The 11,339-nt window shown below is 37.3% G+C and overlaps 1 protein-coding gene across 4 annotated transcripts in view; it reads right to left on the bottom strand.

The window, feature by feature from the left end:
• Positions 1-79: 79 nt before the first annotated feature.
• SUN1 (Sad1 and UNC84 domain containing 1) overlaps positions 80-11,339 on the bottom strand; it is a 51,259-nt gene continuing 39,999 nt past the window's right edge. For all 4 annotated transcript variants that reach the window (XM_012729186.1, XM_012729188.1, XM_012729187.1 and 1 more), the window contains 6 exons: positions 9,518-9,772; positions 8,751-8,835; positions 6,772-6,887; positions 4,465-4,632; positions 2,455-2,547; positions 80-1,822 (listed from right to left, as the gene is read on the bottom strand). In XM_012729186.1, the coding sequence (XP_012584640.1) occupies positions 1,709-1,822; positions 2,455-2,547; positions 4,465-4,632; positions 6,772-6,887; positions 8,751-8,835; positions 9,518-9,772 (831 nt within the window). In that variant the 3' untranslated portion in view covers positions 80-1,708. The remainder of the gene's footprint in view (positions 1,823-2,454; positions 2,548-4,464; positions 4,633-6,771; positions 6,888-8,750; positions 8,836-9,517; positions 9,773-11,339) is intronic.

Here is an 11,339-nt window from a genome sequence, read left to right as displayed (position 1 = left end):
CAAATGTAGTCACACCTCCCCCAGCCACTGTGGGCAGAAACAGCACATTGAGAAAAGAAATATACTGTTTATTATTCTTTGAAATATCACATGCATGTTTAAAAATTAAAACTCTTTATTTAAACATTTCAATAGTATCTTATCAATTTGGTGGCAGCAAAAGAAGCTCTACCAAAGACAAATATATTGAAAAGCATTTACAAAAATACATTGCACAAAGTCCTATCTTGCATCTTTAAAAATAAATTAATATTCAAAATATTTCCATCCCAACCCCCAAATTTGGTTCTATATAGGAAATTTGATTTACATATGTATCCTATAATATATGGAACATCTGTATACATTTTATCCAACTTAATGCATAGGCATTAGTTCCAATTCTAAGAATTAAAAAAAAAATGCTACTTTATGTAATTTTTGTATATTTGAGGACTATTGTGCAATATACACAAAACTCTCCAGAAAAACCAGTCAGCACCATCATTTTTTCTTTTTCTGAAAATACATTTACAGTATACCAAAAAAAAAACTGTCTTAACCCAATAAAACTTAAATTTAATTTTTAAGTTTAATTTTTAAGGTAAAACATCTGTAACACTTTAAGTGCCTCAGAGATATATCATTATAAAGTTTGCTCAGTAAAACTGTCTAAATATTAAATATTGTCATCAAAATTAGTCTCATAGGAATTGAGTGAGAGTGGCCAACAGATAATAAACGGCAAATCCCAGTCAGAGCCAAAGAAAGTGCTGCTAAAAGTAAAATTACAATCATAAATGAAACAGCTTCATGAATTTGCCACACTGGACAATCTACTTTGACAACTGTCCATGTAAAAATGTAACTCTAAAAGATTTAGAGCATGTTAGTGTTCACTTTTTAGCAAAATTCAAAACAAAACCTGAAAAAGGCTGGATTCCTTGGTTTCTATGCATACTGTGGCTAGCCGGAAACAAAACTCTATTTATGTGTTTGTTTAGGTCTAGACCAGCTCCTTTCAAATCAGACCCATGTCAACCATCAAGGAAATGAGAATCCCCAGTTGCTAAATGGATATTCCCATACTGGGTCCTGACTGAAAGTTTTTCTAAGAAATCGGAGCAAACGAAGCAGACAAACACTTATCACATGATGACTCAATATAACAAGTGCTGAGAAAAGGAAATAGCTAATTTTGAAGGAACGGAGTTTAAAAATCTGAAATTTGGTTACTTTTTCCCTGAAAGAAATGTGTGCTGGATTTAACAGATGAACTATAGATGTGCCCCAAAAGTCCTTAAGAGGTCCAGTGAAAGCTAAATATCAAAATTTCAGGAACACATCAAACCTTTTACCTTCATTTGCTTTGTTCCTGACATTAGGAAAATACAAATAATATAAAGAGCTTTATGTTCAAAAACAAATCCTCAAAACAAAGTTAAGTGTCTTTGTGAACCATACATTCAAATGAGTTTCCAGAGAATACCTGGCTAACGGGTCCCTGTGAACCAAGTGTTGAGCATGCAGTGTTTCCTATGGACATAGCAGCCAGCTGGGCATCAGAGCGTTATCACTTCAGTCTCTACACTCTCTTACTGCCAGTTGGTGAGTTTTATTTAGGGGTGATGTCATCCTTTTATTTCTAAATGCCCTCATTCACAAAAAGGTTCCAGTGTTTCAGGCTGTCCCATATATACAAAATGTACAGCAACAGTGAGGAGCAGCTTTACTTGATAGGTTCTCCGTGAACTCGGAAACGATAGAGACATGTATATTCAGGATGGCCCCAGTTAGAAGAAATCCGAAGTTCTACTACTTGGAAAGCTCTTTCAGGTCTTTTCTGGAATCAAGAAAAAAATATAACAATTACATATTAATACTCTCAACCCCACTCACTTCCTCAACTATATTTGGGGAATAGTTAAATTTTTTTAAAGATTTATTTATTTATGCATAGAAGAACTAGGGTGTAGGCCAGAGGTGTGGGGGTGAGAGGATTCAGCAGAAACAGAGTGGGGGAGCAGAACAGGCAAGTCTCCTGAAATATACAGGCAAGACAGGAGAGGTCTGTTGCCCCATATGGGTCAGTTCTCTGGCCAGGACTGAACGTAGGCCACAGTGGTGATAGTGCTGAGACTTAACCCGTAGGCCAACAGAAAGTCCCAGGAATAGTTAAATTTCTAATATGAATCAAATCAACTATCACAGGACCCAACGCTTAGGTCAAACTGAAAACTCATTATGAGCTAGATTTATTTCAGTTTCAGTCTATGTGACATTTATGTATCGTACACTGTACACTTACACTAAAAAGGCTTACTCAGGAAAAGAAAAGCCATGAAACTTAAATTCACTTTTTACAGATATTGATCCTCAGGCACTTCAAACATGTTTGTTAATGTTTTGGGCCCTCTGACACAGCAAGGGGACTCAGGATCCACAGGTCAGTATAAACCATGGAGATCTTCTTACCAATACATGGAACATTTGGAGGGATTCTCCTTCTTGATCATATGTAAACTGTCCCAGAAGCTGCCCTTCTTCTTGATACTCATTTTCTAGTCCCTAAAACCAAAACCATAGTCGTTAAAATAATGGAGGAATGACAATGAAATAATTAGGGTTGCTTTACTTCAACTTGAGCTTGTAAAGTTACTTCACACCAAAACAATGATTAAGAACTTTTATGGAAGACCTGTAATGTGCTGGGCATTTTGTTTTTAAACTTGGGTTTTTTTAAGATTTATTTATTTATGCATATAGAACTGGGGTACAGGCCAGAGATGCAGGGGCAGTGAGAGGATTCACCAGAGACAGAGGGGAGCAGAACAGGCAGACTGACAAAGTACACTGCTGAGGGGAGCAGTGGGTGGGCCAGGAGAGGTCTGCCGCGGCATGTGGATCACCTCTGGGGTCGGGAATTGAACTCGGCTGTGGCTAGATTGCAGTGCTGCAATTTTAACCCAGTGCGCCACCAGGGAGGGTCCTGCTGAGCACTGTTTAATGGCTTTACATAATTCACAACAATCTGGTATGGTATAGATAAGGAAAGCTGAGGATGAACACAGACAAATCAAGTCACAGAGCAGTGACTGCCAACTGCAGTTCACCATAGCCTTCAACACTCCAAATATCAGCATATTGAAATGGCTGGTACTCAGCCATCTGAGGAGTCCTAATAATGAGAGCTGGCCAGCAGAAAGAGGTACCCGGAGGCCCACTTACACAGACAGAAGGGAGACGTGCAAGGAAGTACAGTTTGGGAAGATGAAAAGATTTTGAAGATGGGTGATATGACTGTTGCACAACAATGTAAATGTACTTAATGTCCCTGAACTCTACTTTTAGCAGTGGTTAAGATGTTAAGTGCTATATAATGTATATTTGCCACAATAAAGTAAAAATTAATTAAAAATATAGGTGACTTTGAATGTCTTATTTCATAATGCTTAAGGACCATGGCACAAAAGAACTATGGCATGGAAGAAGAGCCAATAGCTAATGTGCAGATATAATTAAATACATAATTATGACTAACAATGGGAACTATCTCTGTAATAAAGTTACACAATTAACATTTATAGAGTAAGAAGCTCAAATATTTATAAGGGAACTAAGATCCCAAAAGATAAATGAATAAAAACAAATCCAGAATCTACAAAAAGGAAACATGCAAGGAAAATACACAGAAATATAGACTAAAATGGCATGTTTTTGCTTATCAAGTTAACAGGATTTAAAAAAAAAGGACACTAGAGCCTTCCCTGGATGTGCAATGGGTTAAAGTGCAGCACTATGAAGCTATCTGCAGGCAATGTAACAGCAGCTGGATTCCCCAGCCAGGGAGGTGACCCACATGGCAAAGAACACCTCTCTTGTGCCTCCCACTGCTCTCCTCAGCAGTGTATTTGTTCTGTTTCCCACTCTGTCTCTGGTGAATCCTTTCATCCCCTGCCCCCCAAACTTCTGGGGATCAAACATGCTGCAGTGGCTGCTGATAGCTTGACAGTGCTGAGACTTAACCCCTTGCTCCACCAGGGAGGCGCCAACAACTGTATTTTAGAGAGAAAAACAGGAGACAAAAAAATGCTACAATATGAATGATGATTTTCTACATGCTAGAATTCTGAATGTCTTTTTTCAGCTTCCTTATTCTTTCTGTAAATTCAACATCTGAGTTTTGAGAACTGCCTTTATAGCCAGCAGACGAGAAATAAAGAAACTGATTTCTTCACAGGCTTACCTTGATCTGTTAACACAAACAAATTTGGACTTAAGTTAACACAGGCATTACAGGTTACCCAACCTAGAAAAAGTTTTCCTTAGACATTCTGTTTGCTTACTCAGTGTGTTACACAGAGAAAGGGAAACTCCTCCAGTAAATTACACTGGAGTCATCAATATTAGCATGGTTTATCTTTGGGAAGAGTCCCAGGATAGAATGAGGGAGGAAAGGTGTCTCTGAGGAATAAGGACACTCACATAGACCATGAAATCCTTGGGCGCACTGGTGATGTTCCCCGTGGGTGACAGTGTCTTTGGGATGTGCTCCAGAGTGAAGGTGGTGGGGTAGATGGTCATCGACAGTCTCACCACAAGGTAACCCTGGGAGCCTTTAAATGCCCAGCAGTTACCTGGATATATGTCAGGCTAAGGGAAAAAGCAAAATGAACAAATAAAGACCCCTTTATCACTTAAAAAAACATTAGTAAGAGAAAAGACTGATGTTAACTTCTTAAAAAAAATTTTGCAAGGTAAAAAAATCATAAAAGACAAACTGGGAAAGGCATTTTTACAAGTTAAATTCCAAAGAGTTACTATCACCAGTATATAAGTTTATAAGAATTAAGATAATCAGAACCTTAAAAGAAAAATGGACAATACATACAAACACTAAATAAAAACATGCTCTACCTTACACAATAACAAAAGAAATACAAAGTCAAGTGACAGTGTTAACATTTCTCTCCTAACAGGATGACAATAATCCAAAAGTCAGGCAAAATCTGCAGTTGATGTTGTTAGGATAGGCACTTTCATACACTACTGGTGAATATGCAAAATGTCCCACCGCAGGAAGCATATTTAGGCAGAACTGCTTATGCACTCACTCTCTGACCTAGTAATTCCACTCCCCTCACTAAGGAAGGATGGTGGGCAAAAGTACAAAATGACATTTAATACCAAAAGAGGAGCTACACCCCTACTGGCAGGAGTCTGGCTGAGTGAACAGTGGGAGACCTATGGCAGAGGCTCAGGAGCTGTGCAGCCCCATCGGAGTGCCCACAACATAGAGTGAGGCAACACCGTCTCAGCGTTCAGCGAGCCACACCTGTGCCCCTACACGGAAGTCAGGTCGCAGCCATGGGTGCCAGACCTCATTCACAGGTCTGTGAATGAGGTCTGACATTTGCTATTACTATATCCTTTTAAATTCTCTTTACCCAATCAGCTGTCACTCCAATCCCATGATGATGACTGACTGACTACTTCCCCATTCAAAATTACTGCATAATTTCTCCTGAAGAGTGGGCTTGTTTCCCACTCTTGTTCACAGATGTCTAAGACATCTAAAGTACGTGCTGCTTCCCAGTTACAAATCCAGTTGGCACAATGGTAACAGATTAATGTGACAGTTTGGGGGAATGTCAGGACTATCAAGACCTCCCAACTATGTCATGATACAGAGCAGGAAACACAGCACAGCTAGAAGAGTATCCTGGAGGAGTTCTGTTGGCATCTATAAAAGCAGAGAAAAGGAACCCATGAACTGGAGGTAGCGGGACCTGCTGGCCGAATCCACGTAGGTCTACAATGATGAGTAATTCCAGGGATTCTGCCACCATTCTGTGGTGGTTAGCACCCTACTACAGATAGCTTCCTAAGTTTGACAAATGCTGATAGTTGAAGGAAAGCCTATCAGATGCTTCAGCTGGGCAAAAAAAAAGGGACAACATAATTATAAAATAGTAGAGAGGATCCTAAAATTTAAGTATCCTGACATTTCATGCTGAACTTACATTTCTGACAAGACTTGGTATTTTTTAAATGAAAGAATTATCATGTGGGTGTTTCGCATGAAAGGAAATTAACTGAATTTTCTTTAAAAAGAAATCAAGCTGCATTTTAGTTCTGAAGTATGATGACCTATAAAATAATCACAGATAAGCAGCAATGTATGCTGAGAACAGTCAACAAAAGGCACCAGAGAAAGAGAACTCAAAGTCCCTCCAATCCTACTAGGGACTGTGTGACAAGTATACTTTTTAAATGGGAAGTTGATCTTGTTAGTGGTAATATATGCTTATCTCTATCTGTTCTATTTTAAAAACTGAGAAAGTACTACCTATAATCTCATAGCAGGATCCTTCACTGTTGATAGTGAACTCTTAACTGATCATAATACACAGTGGACTTCACAGACCAGGGGGGTGAAAACCCAACACCCTGAAGACATGGCATATAATCTCTCGGTACCAAGTTCAGCACACATAGAACAGATGGTGTCAGAAGTCACTCTCTGAGGTGAGAAAAGGATGGGGAGCCTGATGGTGCTGGAATACTGTCTCTTGGTCTTGTACTAGTTCCAAATGCATTCAGTTTATAAGACTTCACTGCACCATGTACTTATTATGATTTGCACTTTTCTGAATGTATTTTACACCTTATTAAGGGCTTACAAAAAAACCCACAAACCACTGAATTTATCACTGACACTTTGATTTCTGCTTAGGTCCTCAACAATCGTGTGGCAACCACAAGGCACATGTGAGGTGCAGCAACTCTTACCTGGATGACGACTCGAGGAGATTGGGAGTAGTACCACAGAGGGATGCCAAACAGGCTGATTAATGCGGTCTTGGTCTCATACGTTTCAGAACACCGAGTACTTAGGATACTACCACCTTAAAGCAGAATTTAAATTTGTTTCAGCATCTAATTCTATCATTTTGGAAACAGTATCATGCCATCTTTGGGATTTATTTAAAGTTTTCAACTTTTACAAAGAAACTTCTACTTTAAGATTAGTCCCATTCTTTACTTTTCCCAAATGCAATTAATGGTTTATATAATTGTTTTATATACACGTTTTGTGTTTACTAAAACTAGAGATTCTTAAAATACTGTCTCCACACACACAGTATACAGACAGCAACTCTAAAGAAACTTAAATGTACTGTCTATGTTTTCAAATAAAATAATGCATCCAAACAGCATAGGTATCACCTGGAGTTGAGTTTTTAAAGTGCCTGCTTAACAGGCAAAAATGATAAAATATTAAAATAATCAGTTGTTGGGGAGGTAGGAGTATCTAATAATAGGCAAGTTTGTATTTATGTTCTGGAATTAAATAGTGGTGTTTACTGAAGAACACTGTAAATATACTAAAAACAACTGACTTGTATGTAATTTTTCTTTTCTCCGCCAGTTTTATTGAGGAGAAAAGAACTTAGAAAACAGTGTATAAATTTAAGGTGTATGAGAAGTTTATATATGAATATACTGAAATGATTACTACAAGTTAACAACCATCACCTTATAGTTAAAGTTTTCTTCTTATGAATCAGTTTTAAAATACTAGATACAGTATTTGCTGACTATTGTAACCATACTGTATATAACATCCCCAGAATCTGTATAACTGGAAATTTTACTTCCATCTATTCACCCAGCCCTTACCATACTCCAACTCCCCCACCCAGAACTGTACACTTTAATAATGGTCGTTTGTGTTATTGTAAATTGTACCTCAATAGTAACAGCATGCTTAAAAAGAAGTTCAGTTTTTTCAATAGGAAACGGGGCAGACAGGGTGTTGGTGCCAAAGCAGGCCCAAAACAAACTGTAGTTGAAGTAACAACAAAAAATAAAATACAAACAAAAATGTAAACTCCTGAAAAGTTAGTACTCTAAGAGGCAATGGTTCCTAAAGCTGGCCTGTACCACAACCCCTCAGAGCTGCTGCAATGTCTAGTCTTGGGCTCCTATTTAGGATTTCGCATTCGGTAATGTGTGGAGAGGTTAAACAGCTGGAAACTTACACTATAAGCATGAAAAGATGATTTTGATTAGGCAAAACAAGAGATCTGATTTCTGAAATATGAATTTGAAAAAATATTCAATTTTCATTCTAAAAAAAATCCTTTAAATATGGCTCACTTTGTTTAGTAATAGAAATTTCAGTTCCATTAAGATTATAGAATTCTGAATTAGTGATATACAAATCTATAAGGACTAGTTATGTTCCTAAGAAGAAATGAAAACTATTGCTCACAATTTAATGGTTAAATATAACTTCATGGTTCTGATTAAAAATAATTTAAACTACGTAACTAAAATCATTTAATATTCTAATTAAGTTATTTTAAACAAAATATACATTGAGAACAACTGTCTTATTGATATATACCTAAGCATTTGTTAGTTTTTTCATGTAGTAGTCATTCAAATCCACCCTGTTAAGATCCCATAAAATGGTTAAAGACAGGGCATCAGGCTCACTGCTACAGTGGTCACAGGAATGAGACTCCTGATATAAACCCTATCACCAGACTTACTAAACCACTGGGATGATATAGACTGTGGAATTTTAAATAACCAACTCTCCTGTAAAATATTTTATACACTGAAGTATATTTTAAAAAATCCTTTCCTCTGAAAAACTGTTAGTCCACCAACTCTCAACTACAATTCCTAAATTTTAAAAATTCAGAAAACTAAGATTTTCTGTAGCACATATGGCAGCAAAGTCATCCTTATTTACTTACCACCAGATTCCAGAGCAAAGTCCACCATGCCAGTTTTATCTTGGGAATACAGCTTCAAAGCATTGTTTACAATGACATGTGCTTGCTAAAAAGAGGCACGCACAAAGTAGAAGACCAAACACCAGAAGGGGAGAGATAAATATGGGTTAATGATGTAAACAAAGGCCAGTCATTTCTAGTAATAACACATTTTTAGCTAACTACATTTGGGGGGAAATAGCCATGGGGGTATTTTAGCAATTCCAAACTTCAGTCCTGCATCCCAAGTGCTATGCCACCAGATGGAGATGAGGAACAGAACTAAGCCTTCTCACCAAGGATCAGACATAGCCACAACATACTCTGAACTAGAAACCACCTATGTGCTACCTAGGTGGATAGAACAAGGGCTATTAAGTTGGAACTGTATTACTAGGAAATTTGAGTAATTTCAGAAAGTATATGGCCACCCAGTAGAAGGGTTCTTTGGAACAAAAAGGTTAATATTGCTAGTGGGTATGGTGTGGTAACATACACCTGAAGGGTATGATCTTAGACTACTAAGTAATATGGAGCACTGTAAATGAATGTTGCATCAATAAAAAAACAAGATTAATAAAGTATACAGTTCTCCCAACAACTTAATGAACAATCACTTTCATGCATCTGAATTATACCAATAATTTTTATGTTATAACCACACCCTGACACCATTCTTAGAATAAGACATCAGAATTGGCTAACTTAATAAGACTGCTACATTTTAAACACTTTTCACATCTACTTACTGCTTCTGTTATTCCAGAAACTCCTGCCTCATTCATAGCAGACACCACAGTTTCAGAAATTGGGATCTGTTTTGTCACAGAAATGTGGTGGGTAATGTTCTTTAGTATCCGCAGCTCTAAATCTCGTAATAAAATCTGAAGGTCATCTTTGCTCACAAACTGAGAAGAAAACTTCTGAAGCAGCCATTCAAAAAAGCCATCTTGCTGATCACCAGAAAACATGAGTTTGATAGTTTCTCTGACTTGGGCATCTACCTAGTAAAATCATTAGTAAGTACAGCATGAATTATGTTCTAGCTAAATTACTGCAACTCTTTACTTATATTAGATTATCTTCAAAGTACTGCAGTTTCTCAGAACCCCAAATGTAAATGCCATACAATTTTTCCCCTTCATATTAAATTCAGAAAAAAAAAAAAAAAACCCACCTCAAAATTCTGGAATACATAGAGAAGAACAGGAATAGAAAAAGAGCATGACATAAATTAACTGTTCACAGACCTAAGGAATGAGAATAGAGCTTTGTCCACCTCATTTAGCATTCTCAGCACACACTTATTGAGCACTCATGAGTGACAGGCAGAGATGAAGGAGCACTCTGATTTCAAGTCTAAAGAAATGTCATCTAACAACTTAAAACATAACTTTATAGATGTTGTATATGCTCATGAACATTATTTCTACACACACGGTTATATACATAACTTTTTCTTTTTGCTTATTAAGAATGAAATGCAGTTGATTATAAATACAGGGAAGAAATTTTTATTACAAATAAAAAAGGAATACAGGAGGACAAGAAAAAAATACAAACTTCTATAATAATATTTGTAGATCTAATTAAATTCTGTTTTAAAAACTCAGTATTATTTCAAAGTATGGCTACATGTAGATTTAGTCAGCCATGCCCCTATTCATATTCTTGCTACTCCTGGCCAGTCCGCCCCCAATACTAACTTTACAGCACGTGGCACATTCTTTCCTTGTATCCATTTGTGCTGGTGTTTTTACTGCTGTGGGGGAAATCCCATGAGTGTGGTTTCTCATTTCAAATAACTGGGTAACACTAAGATTTTTGTCCCAAAAGATTATTTCTTCACAACCCTGCCAGCAACAAGGAAGCACTAGACAAAACTGTAGTAATCTGTACCTATTTGAGTTCTGAATGAGGCTGTTCATTCAAAATAAAAATCCAATTAATGACACAGAGCTACCTGCTCAGGTGCTCTGCCTATCGTCCCACTGCTTTTTTTTTTTCCTGGTCAACTGTAAGAACTCTTTGTATAGGTGAAGTAACTTTATCACAACTATTTTGATTATATTTCACCAATCTGATTTTGACTTACGAGGACCTTTGCCATTCACATGTTTGATTTTACATTTCATGTAGCTAATAAGTATCTAGACTTCTTCTTATGCATGAGAATGCAAAGGCCTGAAGCAATGTGTATGGTATATTACATAATATAAAACAAAACTGCAGAGGACCATGCGAGTATACTTTAGTGAAAACACATAAAATTTGCCTACTCCCAAATAAATATTAGACTTAGATGTATGTGCATAAAGCAAGTATGGAAAGATACACAACTGAGTATTAATTTGTTACAATGTAGGAATGGGATCATAGAATTTTTAGTAATTTATTTTTAATGCTTAAAAACTTCAAATATAGTGGGGCCCTCCCTGGTGGCGCAGCGGGTTAAAGCACAGCACTAAGAATCTAAAGCCACTTCCGCATGAGTTCGATTCCCGCCTGCTCCGGAGGTGACCACATGGCGTGGCAGACCTCTCCTGACCCGCCCGCTGCTCCCCTCAGCAG

Source organism: Condylura cristata, unplaced genomic scaffold (genome assembly GCF_000260355.1).
Source record: "Condylura cristata isolate star-nosed mole 26May11 unplaced genomic scaffold, ConCri1.0 scaffold00024, whole genome shotgun sequence".
Lineage (NCBI taxonomy): Eukaryota > Metazoa > Chordata > Mammalia > Eulipotyphla > Talpidae > Condylura > Condylura cristata.
Note: the sequence above shows the minus strand (reverse complement) of the source record. Positions and strands in the feature narration are given on the sequence as shown.